The sequence below is a fragment of the Hypanus sabinus genome, chromosome 7, assembly GCF_030144855.1.
Source record: "Hypanus sabinus isolate sHypSab1 chromosome 7, sHypSab1.hap1, whole genome shotgun sequence".
Lineage (NCBI taxonomy): Eukaryota > Metazoa > Chordata > Chondrichthyes > Myliobatiformes > Dasyatidae > Hypanus > Hypanus sabinus.
In genome coordinates, this window is record NC_082712.1 from 1,338,025 (window position 1) to 1,357,818 (window position 19,794).

At 40.9% G+C, this 19,794-nt stretch overlaps 1 protein-coding gene across 5 annotated transcripts in view; it reads left to right on the plus strand.

The window, feature by feature from the left end:
• LOC132396489 (nipped-B-like protein) overlaps positions 1-19,794 on the plus strand; it is a 531,210-nt gene that overhangs the window by 329,915 nt on the left and 181,501 nt on the right. For all 5 annotated transcript variants that reach the window (XM_059974034.1, XM_059974035.1, XM_059974036.1 and 2 more), the window contains 5 exons: positions 3,892-3,992; positions 4,338-4,476; positions 6,591-6,673; positions 6,964-7,096; positions 19,265-19,408. In XM_059974034.1, coding sequence (XP_059830017.1) covers positions 3,892-3,992; positions 4,338-4,476; positions 6,591-6,673; positions 6,964-7,096; positions 19,265-19,408 — 600 coding nt within the window. The remainder of the gene's footprint in view (positions 1-3,891; positions 3,993-4,337; positions 4,477-6,590; positions 6,674-6,963; positions 7,097-19,264; positions 19,409-19,794) is intronic.

Sequence of the window (19,794 nt, forward strand, 5' to 3'; positions counted from 1 at the left end):
CTTTGTCCAAACAGCATTTCAAATTCTGCCTCTTCACAGCACACTCTTGAATAACAATAGCGCGTGGGGCACCTTTACATTCCAAATCAACCTGTAATTGATTTGCAGGCCCCGTGTTACCAAGCCATTGTCCCTTCAGCCTGGTTACTGCTTCTGACATCAATCCAGACTTTAAATTTTCTTCATTCAATTTAGGAACTGCACTTTTCCCTTTCCCTTCAATAATAATATTCACCTCACCACCTTTTATCTCCTCACTAACTTTTAACACACCTTCAAACACAAACAACTGGGAATTCTCACTTCCCACTAGTACCACGGTTAACCCTTTCTTCACTGAACCAAATCCACAAGGACTGCATTCCTTTTCAACTGAATCAAATACCTCAGACTTTTTCTGAGTTCCATTACTAGGTTCAGTACCACGTGCATCCACATCTTGAACATACTCAAACGGGACATCTGCCTCTTCCAGGCTTTCAATACCCGTACCTTTTTCAAATTCTAAGTTCCCCTGATCCTCCCAGTTACTCTCTGGGCCACTCCCTTCCAGAGTAAACTCAACCCTGCGGGCTGAAACAACCTCATCTGCCAACCCAGCAGACTTCTTCAAGGTAATGGCATCCTTTTCATCTAGGACTGCCCTCATTTCATTATCGGGAACACATTTAATATTGTCAACTTCTTCAAACAGTTCTGTCAAACCAGGCAGATCATCCATGTCCAACCCTGGACCTTCTAACAGCCTTATCTGTTTCTCATTTTTACTCCGTGCCTCTATAAATTTCCTCCTGGTTAAGGGCAGGACTACCTCCTCTCCCTTACTCTCTTTCACCTCCCTATTCTCCGTTTTTACCACCCTCTAACCCCTCTTGGTACAGGCTCGGTAAAAACGTCTCAGCCAAATCAATACTGACCTCTTTCTCAGCTGCTTTTCTCGACATGCTGCGAGTGCTCGCGCATGCGTAATAGATCTTGGAATCTAGGGGTGGGTCCTCAACACTTACAGGCTGGCTCGTCAGTTCCATGGCCGACCAAACATCACCACTAGCTAAATCGTTACCCAGAAGAATGTCTACGTCAGTTCTTGGGAATTCTGATCGCACCTCTATTTCAACTGGTCCAGATACCAGCTCACAATTCATAATGATCCTATGCAAAGGCACAGCTTCCGTCCTTTTTCCTATGCCTCTCAAAGCTACCTCTCCAGTCTTGGGGCCAAAATCTAGTACCGTACTGCGAATCAATGACAGCTCAGCTCCATTGTCTCTCCAGATCCACGTTGGAACTGGTGTGTCTCCCTCTTTCACAGACACGGTTCCTTCTGAAATAAATTTCTCAGGCCCCTCTCGTATTCTGTCTACCTGGGGCTTTCTGGTCGATTTACTGATCACCACAATACATCCTGTAGGGACTGCTGCTTTCCCTTTTCCTTAATCCTTCCTCGGAGCAAGGCACTTAGATGCAATATGACCCACCTTTCCACAATTAAAACAGGTCAAGCCAGGACCTCTCCTGCCGTCTTGCCTTTCCTCCTCCTTAGTTTTACCACTAGCTCCCGGCTGGATCTCTGCCTCAGCCGGCAGGCTTTCTCTACCGTTCCCACGGTCTCTCTGGTAACTTTTATTCGAGGAAAACTTTGTCTTGTGGGTTAGGGCATATTCATCTGCGAACCTAGCAAATTCGGATATGGACTTATTCGGCTTCTCGTTCAAATACATCTGGATATGATCCGAAACACAACCTTTAAATTCCTCAATCAGAATTAATTCCCTGAGACGCCAAAAATCTTCTTCCACCATTTCTGCTGCACACCAACGATCCAAGAGCACACCCTTCTCATAGGCAAACTCTGCATACGTCTGATTCCACCCTTTCTTTAAATTTCTGAACTTTTGTCTATAGGCTTTAGGTACCAATTCGTAGGTCCGAAGAATGGCCTCCTTTACTTTCTCATAATTCTCAGACTCCTCCTCCTTCATGGACAACGCCACATATGCCTGTTGTACCTTCCCTTTTAACACACTTTGTAACAACACCACCCACTGATTTTTGGGCCACTTCTGACTCACTGCCACCTTTTCAAAATGCAAGAAATAACTATCAACATCCATCTCCTCGAACAGAGGTACTAATCTAAACTCCCTACTAACATTAAACCTCTCCTCTCGGTCTGACCCTTGAGCTCTTCGCTCTTGCCTTAACTTCTCCAGGTCCAAGTCATGTTGCCTCTGTTTCTCCTTCTCCCTCTCCTTTTCAGCTCTTTCCCTCTCCTTTTCATCCCTTTCCTTCTCTTTTTCAGCTGCTTCCAGCTGTTTGAACTTAATTTCATGCTCCCTCTGCTTCTCAGCTCTTTTTCCTTTTCGGCTGCTTCCAGCTGTTTTAACTTAATTTCATGTTCCAACCTTAATTTCTCCATCTCTAACTGAGCTGTCCCACTAGCTGGTGCCTTTTCAGGGTTATTTTCCAATACCTCAGCCGAAAACACATTCTTCACAATATAAAACTGAGTTATGGCCCTCTGCACCTCCCGCTTTTTCATTGACAACCTCACCTCTGCGAGGTTTAGCCCTTTCGCAATATTTATCAAGTCTGACTTTGTGGCAGCCTCTAGCGCCTCCAGAGTCGGGTTTTCTATGAATTCGTCTACGTCCATCTTTGCTGGTTTCCCGTCTGGTTACCCACGCAACCAGATCCAAGTTTGGACTTAAAAGCCCAGTTTACTGGCCCTCCAATTTGATATCAAATCTCGAGACGAGGCCCCACATTGTTATGAACCCCCTAACTGGGTGACTTACCAGCAAAGATGGAGACATCCGTTGAAGCCTGATGATACTATTTTTAACAGTATTTATTAGTAAAAATACACAAAAATAATATCAATGCAAATATACAGATAATATTCGTCGTCAATACTAAATCTAAAAGTGTGGGTATAATAATAATCAATAAGAAATTAGCTCTATCGTTGTCTAGGGGATAATGTATTGTCCGATGGAAATATGAAGTTCACTCAGTTCAGGCAGGCTGCAGCCTTTGGGGACTGTTGTGTTGCGATGGTTGAAGAGAGAGAGAGAGATTTTGAGAAAAACTTGCCGGCTTTTCTTTTATGATTTCGATCCGTCAGGAGTCTCGTTCTTGTGGCCTCTCCTTTAGCTAAACCGTTCTTCCGTGATGAGCCTGCCACCCTGGCGAGGAAGGACGCACACGAGCCCTCACCGGCTGTCGCTATTAAACACTGTCCCGGGATCTCTAGCGTTTCTCCTGGTGCGTCTCAAGGGGTTGTTCCCCAGACCCTCTTTTATCCTTACTCACGGGGTCTCAGATGTCAGTCAGGTTGGGATGATGCAATCCCTCAACCAGTCCACTCTGGTTGTCCCCTGAGGGGTTTCAATGAATAGTACAGTACTCAATACACAATTCCGTCTCCAAGAGACAATGGCTGTTATCAGTGGTTCCGTTTCGCTGAGGTCAGGACACATTCCAAACCTTGTGCATTCTGGATATCTCTCTCTCTCTCTCATTTCCTGGGTCTCAGACCCGAATTAATAGCGATCTTGCGATTCTCAAAAAGGAGGGGGCAACTTTGTACCCTTTGGCCCCTCAGAGTTGCGTCACATTCGTAACAATATGTTCCAGCATATCATTATTCATAATCGCTTAATTACTTAGCTTGCATTATCTCTACATTGTATCTGATGCTACTGTAAATGAATAAATCTGACATAGTGTGTTAATTTTGTTTAGTTTAAAGTAATGATTTTTAGAAATACTTTTGCTATTGATACTGCTAATGTACTGATAGAGCTGCCTTATTACAAGCTTAAAATAGCCTGTTCTGACTGCCTGTGCCTTTTTTTTTGTAAAAGTCTAAGGAAACTGTTTTCACAGGTGTTCTCAAGATATGAGAAGCACAGGCAGTTGATACTGGAAGAGATGTTTGCCTCCCTTGCAAAACTCCCAACAAGTAAGAGGAGTTTACGAAATTTCAGGTAACACAGTTAATTCTTCTTGTAACTACAGTAGAATTGGAATATCATGCTCCCTAGCCATCCTGTATCCTTTCAGTTACTAAGTTATCAGACAAGTTGGTTCCGATGTCTAACGCAGGACGCAGTTTTATTTCTTGCTGTAACTTTGTAACTAGCACATGCAAGACTTTTAAATTTTAATCTAAAGCATTGAATTGTCTCTAATGCCTAAACCAGATATTCAGAATTCAGTGTGGCTGAGAGTACATTTCATGGTTCAGTTATTGAATTTCAGCTACACATTAGAACTCTTAATGTTCATTTTGCAACCTTCTTCCACTGTTTTGTTTATATGTCACAAAACAGGTTAAACAGTAGCGATATGGATGGAGAACCACTCTTTATTCAGATGGTAACAGCCTTAGTCTTGCAGTTGATCCAATGTGTTGTACACCTGCCAGCTACAGAGAAGGATTCTAATACTGATGAAGAAGGAGAAAAGAAGGTAGGAAATATCACCTTGATCACAAGTTGGTAACTTGTAAACTGCTTTTGAAATGTACTAGCATCATAACAGTGAGATGCTGATGTGTGATTTTCAGCTGATCAGTAAACAATGGAAATTCCAAAAACATGTCATTCCATAACACCATTGAAGTTATAACATGCATGAACCGGCCGATCATATTGAGACACCCCAGACTATTGTTGAATTATCCATAACCTTACATTAAAACTTCATTTATCAGACTACAGTTAGAAAATGCTGTGATGTCAACGATATTTGATTCAACCACTCCTGGTGGGAATGTTATTCATACATATTGTGGCATCTCTTAACCTTTGGTTCTCTCTCTTGTTGACAATTTTAAACTGCTGATATTTCCCCCATGCATCATCAAAAATTCAGTTTTAAATGCTTCTTTTTAAATTGCCCTTAAATGACTTTGGATGTAGGCTGAGTATCTCATGCCTGTCCTTGAAACTGAAGTCTCACATGGAGACAAATTACACAGCAGGCAAACACTCTTTGGCTCTCCTTCAATACCTGTAGTCCCATAGTGGGAAAATGCAATGAAGAGATGAACCATGATCTTATTATGTGGCAGGTTAGTTTGAGGGATCTGGTGGCTTATTCCTGCTCCTGTTAACAAAACATTCAAACAAATGTAAATGTGCTGTACTATTAAGAAACAGAACCTGGAAATTTATCTAGGTCCTAAATAGCCATTCACAAACGAGAAAATCTGCAGATGCAGGAAATCCAAATAAGACAGACAAAATGCTGGAAGAACTCAGCAGACCAGGCAGCATCTATAGAAAAAGTACAGTCGATGTTTCGGGCTTAGACCTTTTGGCAGGACTGCTGAGTTCTAAATAGCCATATCATATTTTGAGACCATGACCCTTGCTTCCACATCTAACTACCAAGATCAGTAGAATATAATCCGTTTGTTAAAATATATAACTTGTGCACTGAGGGATAACGGCTAGATAAACTGGTTGCATCACTGCCTGCTATGGGATGTTGTAAGCTCAATCAGATCCATCATAGGCACAACCCTCCCTGCCATCAAGGGTATTTTCAAAAAGGGGAGCCTCATGAAGGTAGCATCCATCACTAAGGCCCATTCCCATCCAGGACATGCTCCCTTCTCATTACTGCCATCAGGGAGGAGGTACAGGGACCAGAAAGTGTGCACTTAATATTTTAGCAGCAGCTTCTTCCCCTCTGCCATCAGATTTCTGAATGTCTTAGAAGCATAGAAACGTAGAAAACCTACAGCACAATACAGGCCCTTCGGCCCACAATGTTTTGCCGAATGCATACTTACTTTAGAAGTTACCTAGGGTTACCCATAGCCATCTATTTTTCTAAGCTCCATGTACCTCTCCAAGAGTCTCTTAAAAGACCCTATAGTATCCGCCTCCACCACTGTGACCAGCAGCCCATTCCATGCACCCACCACTCTCTGCATTTAAAAAAAACTTAGCCCTGACATCTCTGTACCTGCTTCCAAGCACCTTAAACCTGTGTCCTCTTGTGACAACCATTTCAGCCTTGGGAAAAAGCCTCTGACTATCCACAAGATCAGTGTCTCTCATCATCTTATACACCTCTATCAGGTCACCTCTCATCCTCCCATCGCTCCAAGGAGAAAAGGCCGAGTTCACTCAACCTATTTTCATAAGGCATGCTTCCCAATCCAGGTAACATACTTGTAAATCTCCTCTGCAGCCTTTCTATGGCTTCCACCTCCTTCCTGTAGTAAGGCAACCAGAACTGAGCTCAGTACTCCAAGTGGGGTCTGACCGGGCTCCTGTATAGCTGTAACATGACCATGAACAGTTCCTCACTGTTTTGCTCTATTTATTTATTACATTTCTTATTGTGACTTAAAATACTTTTTATGTAATGTACTGTACTGCTACTTCAAAACAGCAAATTCACAATATATGTCATGATAATAATCCTGATTCTAATTGTAATCTGTCTGAATGTTCAGATCAGCTTAATGTTTAATGTCTCTTCCAGGGTTAGATCTTGAGTTGGTGGTCTTCACTTGCTCCCTTTCACATTCAAAAGTTCTTTGTTTAACTCCTTTTCTCATTTTTCAGGTTGATCAAGATGTTCTAATTACCAACTCATATGAAACAGCAATGAGAACAGCCCAGAATTTCCTCTCAGTCTTCCTCAAAAAGTGAGTTCATGGTAGATAACTGCATGCCTTAAAGTGGGTTCTTGCTGTCAATACTACTACTCTTTTTTGGGACTTTTTGTATCTTGTGCCTTGCACTGTTCCCCTATTTAGTAAGCAAGTCATACATGTTGTCTTATATGCGCTTCAACCAGATAAGCTAGAGATGATGAGAATTCTTGCTGGTAGAACCTCTCCTTTTAGTTCATTTTAATGAAATACAGGCCTTACTGTGATATGTGTATGGTTAGTGTTGAGGAGGTCAATAATAAATTCCTTCTTGGTTCTTGTAGGTGTGGAAGTAAGCAAGGTGAAGAAGATTACAGACCACTGTTTGAAAACTTTGTACAGGATCTCCTTTCTACAGTCAACAAACCAGAGTGGCCAGCAGCAGAATTACTGCTGAGCCTCTTGGGAAGACTACTGGTAGGAATGTGTTTTCCAAATGGAAGAAGTTGCCATCTAATTAAGAAACCAATAACATAAGTTAAATATTCAACTGGATATTTCCAATCTGGATCATTCCCTTCTCATCCTAAATCTGTACCCTCTAGTTTTAATTTCCCCTACTCTGGGGGAAAACTCTTACTATTAACCTTAATCTATGCCTTCCATAACTTTAAACATGTATATAAGGTCACCGGCGTTCCAAGGAATAAAGATCTAGTCTGGCCAACTTCTTCCTATAACTCAGGCTCTCTAGTCCTCGTAAATCTTTTCTTCACTCTTCCCAGCTTAGCCACAGTAATGTAGCAGTTAGCTGACGCTATTACTGCTTGGGCATTTTGTGGTTCAATTCCAGCACCAATTCTGTAAGGCATCTGTATATCCTCCCCGCTAAATACATCGATTTCCTCTCTCAGTCCTAAGATGTACCAGGTAGAAACATAGAAAACCTACAGCACATTACAGGCCCTTTGGCCCACAAAGCTATGCTGAACATGTCCTTACCTTAGAAAATACCTAGTGTTACCCATAGCCCGCTATTTTTCTAAGCTCCATGTACATATCTAGGAGTCTGTTAAAATTGTATCCATGTCCACCACCGTCATCATTTTGGCTTTTTTGGCATAGCAAAAGGGTTTGAGTGCAGGAGCAAGGAGGTTCTACTCCAGTTGTACAAGGCCTTGGTGAGACCGCACCTAGAATATTGTGTGCAGTTTTGGTCCCCTAATCTGAGGAAAGACATTCTTGTCATAGAGGGAGTACAGAGAAGGTTCACCAGATTGACTCCTGGGATGGCAGGACTTCCATATGAAGAAAGACTGGATCGACTAGGCTTATACTCACTGGAATTTAGAAGACTGAGGGGGGATCTTATTGAAACGTATAAAGTTCTAAAGGGATTGGACAGGCTAGATGCAGGAAGATTGTTTCCGATGTTGGGGAAGTCCAGAACGAGGGGTCACAGTTTAAGGATAAAGGGGGAGCCTTTTAGGACTGAGATGAGGAAAAACTTCTTCACACAGAGAATGGTGAATCTGTGGAATTCTCTGCCACAGGAAACAGTTGAGGCCGGTTCATTGGCTATATTCTTTCTTTCTTTTTAAATCTTTTTATTCATTTTTAAACAAATATAAATGAAACATGAATACAAAGTGTTTGAGAGTACATACTTGATAGTATAAGTAGACATTCAAATATATATAGCCTCCCAAACTCATAGCATTCATGAACAAAAGAAACAAAAAGAAAAAAAAACACCCCCAAAAAAGAGAAGAAAAAAAACACTAACCAACATGGGCCGTTGCATAATGTTAAATATATATAGTAGTGCCAATAACTCCGAACCTCCATGCAAATAATTAAGGATAATAAAAGTAAGGTTTAGGAAAAGACAATTTAACTCGTATGAAAATGTTGAATAAATGGTCTCCAAGTTTCTTCAAATTTAACTGAAGGATCAAAAACAACGCTTCTAATTTTTTCTAAGCTCAAACAAGAGATAGTTTGAGAAAACCACTGAAATATAGTTGGAGGATTAATTGCTTTCCAATTCAATAAAATAGATCTTCTAGCCGTTAAGGTAACAAATGCAATCATTCGTCGAGATGAAGAGGATAAACAACTATTATCCACCATTGGTAAACCAAAAATTGCAGTAAAAGGATGCGGTTGGAAATTGATATTCAGAACTCTTGAAATAATACTGAAAATATCTTTCCAGTAATTTTGTAAACAAGGGCAAGACCAAAACATATGGGTCAATGAGGCAACATCAGAATGACATCTGTCACAGGTTGGATTAACATGAGAATAAAATCGAGCAAGTTTATCCTTAGACATATGAGCTCTATGTACAACTTTAAATTGTATTAGGGCATGTTTAGCACAAATAGAGGACGAATTAACTAATAGTAAAATTTTCTCCCACTGCTCAGTGGATATAAGACAATGAAGTTCTTCTTCCCATTCCTTCTTAATTTTTTTCTGATACATCTGGCTGTATTTTCATGATCATATTATAAATGACAGCTACTAAACCCTTTTGACAAGGATTCAGAGCTAAAATTCTTTCCGTAATGTCCAATGGACATAGTTTCAGAAAAGACTATAACTCATTATACAAAAAATTCCTAACTTGCAAATATCTAAAAAAATGGGTTTTAGGTAAATTATATTTATTAGATAGCTGTTCAAAGGACATAACGCTATCATCCAAAAACAAATCACGAAAACATGTTATACCTTTTGTTTACCATAAGAGAAAAGCTTGATCCATAAAAGAGGGCCAAAAGAAATAGTTAGATATTATAGGGCATGATAAAATAAACTTATTCAAACCAAAAAATTTATTAAATTGAAACCAAATTCGCAATGTGTATTTGACTATAGGATTAGTTGTTTATTCAATTTCGATAAAGAAAAAGGAAGTGAAAATCCTAAGATTGAAAACAATGAAAAGTCTTGTACAGATTTACATTCCAAATTTGCCCATTGTGGGCAAGCAGCTGTAGTCAATTCTTGTGTCCAAAATATTAAATATCGTATATTAACTGCCCAATAGTAAAATCTCAAGTTTGGCAAAGCCAAACCGCCCTCCTTCTTGGGCTTCTGTAAATATTTTTTGCCTAGTCTAGGATTTTTATTCTGCCACAGATAAGAAGATATTTTGGAGTCAATAATATCAAAAAAAGGATTTAGGAATAAAAATTGGTAATGCTTGAAATAAATATAAGAATTTGGGTAATACCATCATCTTAGTAGCATTAATTCTACCAACCAATGACAAAGATAGTGGAGACCACCTGATAGCAAGTTGCTTAATTTGGTCAATTAAGGGTAAAAAGCTGGCTTTAAATAAATCTTTATGTTTTTTAGTAATTTTAATACCTAAATAAGTAAAATAATCTGTAACAACTTTAAATGGTAAATGTTTATAAATTGGAACTTGCATATTTAATGGAAATAATTTGCTCTTATTAAAATTCAATTTATAACCAGAAAAGTTGCTAAGCTGAGCAAGCAAGGACGAAATAGCAGGAATAGATCTTTCAGGGTCAGATATGTATAGTAACAAATCATCAGCATATAATGATAACTTATATGTCCCCTCCCCACGAGTAATACCCAAAATATTAGGTGATTCACGAATGGCTATAGCCAAAGGTTCTGAAGCGATGTCAAATAGTAAAGGACTTAAAGGACAACCTTGCCTTGTACCACGGAATAACTGAAAAAAAGGAGATCTTTGATTATTGGTAAAAACCGAAGCCAAGGGTTTATGGTATATTAATTTAGTCCATGATATAAATTTTGAACTAAAATTAAAATGCTGCATCGTATTAAATAAATATGGCCATTCAACTCTATCAAATGCTTTTTCAGCATCTAAAGAAATGACACATTTTTGAGTGAAGGAGTATAAATAATATTAATTAATTTTCTAATGTTAAAAGACGAATAGCGATTTTTAATAAATCCAGTCTGATCTTCAGAAATGATTCGAGGTAATATATTTTCTAATCTAGTAGCCAAAATTTTACTAAAAATCTTAAAATCCATATTCAGCAAGGATATAGGCCGATAGGATGCACATTCAATAGGGTCTTTATCTTTTTAAGCATTAAAGAAATAGAAGCTTTCTAAAAAGATTGTGGCAATTTGCCTATAATTAACGCATCTTTAAAAATTTTACAAAGCCAAGGAGAAAGTATAGAGGAAAAAGATTTTAAAAATTCTGCAGAATAACCATCTGGACCAGAAGCTTTACCGGAATTCATTGAAAAAATAGCCTTTTTTATTTCAGTTTCCGTGATAGGTGTATCTAAGAATACACTATCCTCTACTGTTAATTTTGGAATATTCAATTTCCATAAAAATTCATTTATTATAGAAGAATCCTCAGCAAATTCTGATTGATATAAGGAATTATAAGAATCTTGAAAATCTTATTTATCTCTTTATGGTCGATCGTCAGAGTGCCATCTTTTCAATTGATTAGCCAATAATTTACCAGACTTATCTCCATATACATAAAACTGGGTTCTAGATTTAATTAACTGATTTTCAATCGAAGAGGATAATAACAAACTATGCTCCATTTGAAGTTCCACTCTTTCTTTATAAAGTTCTTTGCTGGGGGTCACTGAATAAATCTTATCAATTGCTTTGATTTTATCAACCAATGTTAATATTTTAGAATTAGTTTGTTTCCTAACTCCAGCAGAGTATGAAATAATCTGTCCACGAATAAATGCTTTAAAAGTGTCCCATAAAATTCCACTACAGATCTCTGCTGTAGAATTTGTTGAGAAAAACAAATCAATTTGTTGTTTGATAAAATTGACAAAGTCTAAGTCCTGCAATAAAATAGAGTTGAACCTCAAAGATTTAGCATTAATGGATGAGTCCATTGTCTTAATAAATAACGTCAAAGGTGCATGATCAGAAATGGTAATAGAGTCATATTTACAATCGATAACATCTGTAAGTAAATGGTGATAAATGAAAAAGTAATCAATTCTTGAATAATTATGATAAACATGAGAAAAGTATGAAAACTCTTTGTCACTGGGGTGTAAAAAACGCCAAATTTCGAAAATTGCTGAATCAATCATAAAGGAGTTGATAAGAGAGGCCGATTTATTGGGAAGAACTTGGGTGGGCTTGGATCATTGGCTATATTTAAGAGGAAGTTAGATATGGCCCTTGTGGCTAAAGGGATCAGGGGATATGGAGAGAAAGCAGGTACAGGGTTCTGAGTTGGGTGGTCAGCCATGATCATACTGAATGGCGGTGCAGGCTCGAAGGGCCAAATGGCCTACTCCTGCACCTATTTTCTATGTTTCTATCAACAGCACATTCCACGCACTCACCACTCTCTGTGTTCAAAAAAAAATTACCCCTGTTATCTCCTCTCTACCTAAAGCACCTTAAAACTGTGCCCTCTGATGCTAGCCATTTCAGCCCTGGGAAAAAGCCTCTGACTATGCACATAATCAACGCCTCTTAACTTATACGCCTCTATCAGATCGCCTCTCGTTCTCCATCACTCCAAGAAGAAAAGGCCGAGTTCACTCAACCTGTTCTCATAAGGCATGCTCCCCAGTCCAGGCAACATCCTTGTAAATCTCCTCTGCATACTTTCTATGGTTTCCACATCCTTCCTATAGTGAGGAGAGCAGAACTGAGCACAGTACTCCAGGCGGGGTCTGACCAGGGTCCAATAACTGCAACATTACCTCTTGGCTCCTAAATTCAGTCCCTCGATTGATGAAGGCCAATGCACCGTATGCTTTCTTAACCACAGAGTCAACCTGCGCAGAGGCTTTAATTGTCTTATGGACTTGGACCCCAAGATTCCTTTGATCCTCCATGCTGCCAAGAGTCTTACCATTAATACTATATTCTGTTATCATATTTGACCTACCAAAATGAACCACCTCACACTTATCTGTGTTGAACTCCATCTGGCACTTCTCAGCCCAGTTTTGAATCCTATCAATGTCCCGCTGTAACCTCTGACAGCCCTCCACACTATCCACAACACTCCAACCTTTGTGTCATCAGCAAATTTACTAACCCATCCAAAATGCAAAAATTGCAAAAATGCTATCCCCTTCTCACAATTCCTCTGTCTCTGCCGCATCTGCTCTCAGGATGAGGCTTTTCATTCCAGGACGAAGGAGATGTCTTCCTCTTTTAAGCAAAGGGGCTTCCCATCTTCCACCATCAACTCTGCTCTCAAATGCATCTCTCCCATTTCCCACACATCTGTCCTCACCTACCACCCCACCAGCCTCCAGGTCCAATGTATAATTCTCCGAAACTTACACCACCTCCAACGGGATCCCACTACCAAGCACATCTTCCCCCCTCGCTCGCTACGCGACTCCCTTGTCCACTCGTTCCCCCCCCCCCCCCCCCCCCCCATCCCGTCCCACCAATCTCCCTCCTGGCACTTATCCTTGTAAGTGAAACAAGTGCTACATCTGCCCTTACACTTCCTCCCTCACCACCGTTCAGGGCCCCAGACAGTCCTTCCAGGTGAGGCGACACTTCACCTGTGAGTCGGCTGGTGTGGTATACTGAGTCCGGGGCTCCCAGTGTGTCCATTTATATATTGGTGAGACCCGACACAGACTGGGAGACCATTTCGCTGAACACTTCAGTCCGCCAGAAAAAGCAGGATCTCCCAGTGGCCACACATTTTAATTCCACGTCCCATTCCCATTCTGATATGTCTATCCATGGCCTCTTCTACTGTCAAGATGAATCCACACTCAGATTGGTGGAACAGCACCTTATATACCGGCTGGGTAGCCTCCAACCTGATGGCATGAACATTGACTTCTCTAACTTCCACTAATGCCCCTCCTCCCCTTCTTACCCCATCCCTGACATATTTAGTTGCTTGTTTCATTTCTCTCTCTCTCTCTGCCCATCACCCTGCCTGTTCTCCATCTCCCTCTGGTGCTCCCCCCCCTCCCCCTTTCTTTCTCCAGAGGCCTCCCGTCCCATGATCCTTTCCCTTCTCCAGCTCTGTATCACTTTCGTCAATCATCTTTCCAGCTCTTAGCTTCATCCCACCCCCTCAGGTCTTCTCCTATCATTTCGCATTTCCCCCTCCCCCCACTACTTGCAAATCTCTTAGTATCTCTCCTTTCAGTTAGTCCTGACGAAGGGTCTCGGCCCAAAACATCGACAGTGCTTCTCCCTATAGATGCTGCCTGGCCTGCTGTGTTCCACCAGCATTTTGTGTATGTTGTCACTAACCCATCCCTTCACTTCTTCATCCAGGTCATTTATAAAAGTCACGAAGAGTAGGGGTCCCAGAACAGATCCCTGAGGCACACCACTGGTGACCGACCTCCATGCAGAATATGACCCATCTACAACCATTCTTTGCCTTCTGTGGGCAAGCCAGTTCTGGATCCACAAAGCAATGTCCCCATGCCTTTTTCCTTTCTCAATAAGCCTTGCATGGAGTACCTTGTCAAATGCCTTACTGAAATCTATATACACTACCACTGCTCTACTTTCAGCAATGTGTTTAGTCACATCCTCAAAAAATTCAGTCAGGCTGGTAAGGCATGAACTGCCTTTCACAAAGCCATGCTGACTATTCCTAATTATATTATGGCTCTCCAAATGTTCATTAATCCTGCCTCTCAGGATCTTCTCCATCAACTTACCAACCACTGAAGTAAGACTCACTGGTCTATAATTTTCTGGGCTATCTGGTCCCTTTCTTGGAGAATGGAACAACATCTGCAACCCTCCAATCCTCCAGAACCTCTTCTGTCCCCATTGATGATGTAAAGATCATCACCAGAGGCTCAGCAATCTCCTCCCTTGCCTCCCACAGTTGCCAGTCTCGTCCGGTCCCAACTTGATGCTTTCCAAAAGCTCCTGCACATCCTCTTTCCTAATATCTATGCTCAAGCTTTTCAGTCTGCTGGAAGTCATCCCTGCAATCGCCAAGATTCTTTTCCATAGTGAAAACTGAAGCAAAGTACTAACTAACTACTCTGCTACCTCCTCTGGTTCATTCACATTTTTCCACTGTCACACTTGATTGACCCTGTTCTCTCATGTCTTATCCTTTTGCTCTTCACATACTTGGAGAATGCCTTGGGGCTTTCATTAATCCTGTCTGCCAAGTCTTCTCATGGCCCCTTCTGGCTCTCCTAATTTCTTTCTTGAGCCCCTTCCTGCTAGCCTTATAATCTTCTAGCTCTCTGTCATTACCTAGCTTTTTGAACCTTTCGTAAGCTCTTCTTTTCTTTTTGACTAGATTTACAGCAGTCTTTGTACACCACAGTTCCTGTACCCTACCATCCTTTCCCTGTCTCATTGGAACATACCTATGCAGACATCCACACAGATATCTCCTGAACATTTGCCACATTTCTTCCGTACATTTCCCTGAGAACATCTGTTACTAATTTATGCTTCCAAGTTTCTGCCTGATAGCCTCATATTTCCCCTTATTCCCAATTAAATGCTTTCATAACTTGTCTGTTCCTTTCCCTCTCCAATACTGTGGTAAAGGAGATAAAATTGTGATCACTATCTCCAAAATGCTCTCCCACTGAGAGATCTGACACTTGAACAGGTTCATTTCCCAGTACCAAATCAAGTGCAGCCTCTCTTCTTGTAGGCTTATGTACATATTGTATCAAGAGACCTTCTTGAACACTTAACAAGCTCCACCCCATCTAAACCCCTCGCTCTCAGGACATGCCAATAGATATTTGGGAAATTTAAAATCTCCCACCACGACAACCCTGTTACTATTACGCCTTTACAGAAACTGTTTCCCTATCTGCTTCTCGATGTCCCTGTTACTATTAAGTGGTCTATTTAAAAAAAAGTTAGGTTGATTGGTCGTTCTAAGTTCTCTCATGATTAGGTTAGGTTTTATCAGGGTCGCAGGGTTACTGGGGTGACGTGCCTTGAACAGGCAGAAGGACCTAGTCCACACTGTATGACTAAATAAAATAAAATAAATAAATAATCATGTCTTTCCTATAACAGGGTAACCAAAACTGCACACATTTCTCCAAATGCAGCCTCAATAATAATTTGGAATGTCCCAACTCCTATACTCTGTTCTTTGACCAATGAAAGCCAGCATGCTAAATGGCTTTATTACCACTCTGTCAGCTTTTGTTGCTTTCAATGATCAATGGAAGCTCCAATATCCTTCTGTTGCGTTACACTACTTAGTGACCTACCATTCATAGCATTAGTCCTAAGCTAGTTTAGCATTCCAAATGTATTACCTCACATTTAACTGTATCGAAATCCTTTTGCCATTCCTCAGCCCACTTCACTAAATAATCAAAGTCCCCTTGTAATCTACAATAACCTTCTTCACTATCAACAACGCCTCCTAATTTTGCGTCATCCTCAAATTTACTGATCAAACCTTGTGCATTTACATACAAATCATTTATATTAATAACAAATAACAAGGGTTCCAACACCAACTCCTGTGGCACACCATGCATCATTGGCCTCCATTCCAAAAACCACCTGCAACCATGACTCTCTGCTTCCATCCTTCAAGCCAATTTTGAATGCATCTAACTGGCTGTCTTTAGATTCCTGATGTCATAGAAGATGACATCTACCATCTACCTTTTTGGTTACTTCTTCAAAAAACTTTAAAAGATTAATCAGACTTTGTCCTTGGTTGAAAGGTTTGTCCTTCTCGGTAAATATTAATGTAAAGTACTCATTTAGAATCTTGCCCACGTACTCCACCTCTATGCACAAGTTATCCTACTCTTTCCCTAGTTGCCCTCTTGGTTTTGATGTACGTGTGAAATATCTTTAGATTCTCCTTAATTCTACTCACCAAGGATTCTTGATTGTCTTTTCTAGCACTCCTAAATTGTCTTCTGGTTCCTTTATTGGCATAGAAAAGTACAATGCAGAACAGGCCCTTCAGCCCATCTGGTCCTTGCCAAAAACACTTAAACTGCCTGCTCCCTCGACTTGCACTAGGACCATAACCCTCCCTTTCCCTACCATCCATGTACCTATCCAAACTTTGCTTAAAGATTACACCACTTGTGGTGGCAGCTCATTCCACACTCTCATGACAGTCTAAATGAAGAAGTTTCCCTTTGAACTTCTCACTTTCTAACTCAAAAACTTATATAGATATACCGTGGAGAGCATTCTGACAGGCTGCATCACTGTCTGGTATGGGGGGGGGAGGGGGGCAGGGTGCAGGGTGCTACTGCACAGGACCAAAAGAAACTGCAGAGGGAAATAAATTTAGTTGGCTCCATCTTCACCAACATCTAATACAACTTCAATATGACATCCATCTCCTGTACTCAGTCCATTGATTTATGAATTTACAATGTGTCAAAAGCTTTCTTTATGACCCTGTCTACCTGTGACACCTGTCAACAAATTGTGCACCTGTATTCCCAGATCCCTTTCTTCTACTCAGTGCAACACCTCGCAGTTGTGTGCATTAAATTCCTTCTGTCTTTTTCAGCCCAAGTTTTCAGCTGAGCCGGATCCCTCTACAAGCCATGATAGCTTTCCTTGCTGTCAACTACACCCCCAATCTAGGTGTCATCCACAAATTTGCTGATCCAGTTAACCACATTATCATCCAGACCATTGATATAGATGACAAACAACAATGGGCCCAGCACTAATCCATGCAGCCCTCCACTAGTCACAGGCCTCCAGTTTGAGAGATACTTGTCTACTACAACTTCCATCACCTGCCCTATCTCATTACTTAATAGCAGATCTAGTCTCGCTCATTCTCTCTTTGGGATTTTTACATACTGATTAAGGAAATTTTGCTGAACACATGACAAACTTTATCTCATCTTTTAGAGTATGGGATTACCACTCAGTATGTGAAAAGTTAAAATCACCTACAACCTTATGTTTCTTGCAAAAGTCTGCGATCTCTGTACAAGTTTGTTCCTCTAATCCCTGTGGACTGTTTTGTGGCCTATAATACAGCTCTATTAGCCTGGTTAAACATTTCTTATTTCTCAGTCCACCCACAATGCCTCACTAGGTAAATTCTCCCGTCTGTCCTAACTGAGCATTGCTGTGATATTTTCCCTGACTAAACGCCATCCCTTCTCCTTTAGTTCCTCCCACTATGTAGTGTCTAAGACAATGGAACCCTGGAATACTGAGTTGCCAGTCCTGCCCCTCCTGCAACTAATTTTCTATAATGGCTACAATATCATAATTCCATGTGTTGATCCATGCCCTGAGCTCATCCACCTTTTCTACAATACTACTTGCATTGAAATATACGCAGCTGAGGACACTAGTCACACCATACTCAACCCTTTGATTCCTGCCTTTGTCTGAGGTTTCCACAACCCTGCCAGCCCCTGCTCAGTTCCAGCCTCACATATGTTCCTTTTGGCTTGACTAAATTCACCACCTCTCTCATCACTCTTGTTTCCTTGCCTTGCCGTCCTTGTCCCTCTGTCGTGCTGGAGCATACCAGTCATCAACTCTGTGCAGTTGGTCATTAAGCAACCTCTGATGTAAGATATGGATTTACCTAAATTAACTCTCCCTCATTCCTATTTGATGTCATATGTCACAAAACAACAAATTGCACAACATATGTCAGTGATGGTATCCCTGATTCTGGTGCCCTCACAGTTTCTCAAGTATTTATCTACTGAAAAGTTAGTGTCCTGGCCAGATTCATTCACCAGCATGAAATTCATTGTAGCCTCCCATCTAGCAGGACTATCCACAAACTGCTTCAAGAAACCCTCTTGACATCCCTGACAAATTCTGTCCCATCCCCATCTAAAACTTTTTACACTAAGGAGTTCCTCTTTTAGTAAAAGAGGAGTTCCAGATTCCAACATCAACCTCCTTTCTATATTGTGACATCCAAAACTGCACACAGTATTTCAACTGTGGCTTCACCATCATCATATAAAGCTGTGCTAAAATCTTCCTGCTGTTATATACTCTTTCCCCTAGCTAATGAGGGCCAGCGTCTTATATACCTTCTTTCCCATCTTATCAACGTGTGCTGCCACCTTCAGGGACTGTTACACCAAGGTTCATCCGTTCCTCAATTCTTCTTCTGGACCTACCATTAATTGTGTGTGTTCTATCCTATTTGACCTTCCGAAGTGTATTCCTTTGCATTTATCAAGATTAAATTCAATCTGCCAAAAGTTCTTAGCATAAGCATTCTTGAACCATTATGATGAAGTATCTCTAATCCAATTACCTGGGTTATCACTGTCGCCACATAGAATCATAGTCATTCAGCATGGAAGTAGATTGCCCAGCTCTCATGTTTATGACAAGATGTGGGTAAATATCTATATTATACATTTATGTGTAATTTTATTAATCCAGCACCATAGTGTCAACCTATATTTGTGCCTCTCAATCATGCTGTGTGTATTGGGTGTGATGAAAAATGAGGGGCTGAGGGAACTTGTTTTGGACATGGAGTATTAATTAGCTAATCAACTGGGGCATACTATTTCAGAATGTTCACAAGTAATTTGTTCAAAATTATGGAGTTTGTAGATTTTGAAAGAAAGCTTAAAACAGGAAAGTAGGCAGTTTGCATCCATTGTTTCAAGCACTCCATTCTTCTACCTCAAAATACAGGTTCACCAGTTCAGTAATAAGTCAACGGAGATGGCTTTGCGAGTAGCTTCACTTGATTATCTCGGAACAGTAGCGGCACGGCTAAGGAAAGATGCTGTTTCCTGCAAGATGGATCGGGAGTCAATTAACCGGATACTGAAACAGGTGGGAGAATAAGTCATGGTCTTTCATGAATGAGGAATGAATAAGCAGTTCTGAGGTCTGAGAGATCAACAGTGATTGGGATCAGTGGAGACGTTGGGTGATTTGTGTTGAAAGGGGAACTGTCTACTACAGTGGTCCCCAACCACTGGGTCGCGGACCGGTACCGGGCTGCAAGGAAACGATATGATTTGTCGATATAAAATGATATGAGTCAGCTGCACTTTTCTTCATTCACTGTCATGCCCACTGTTGAACTCGAATGCACACAAAGTCATTACCGACGCGAGGTCATCAATCGCCTTACCCTCGCGCCAGGGATCACTGGTTTGCCTCAGGTAACCAGCCGCCTCGCATGGCTGCCGGGAAGTGCCAATGGTACTGGCCTG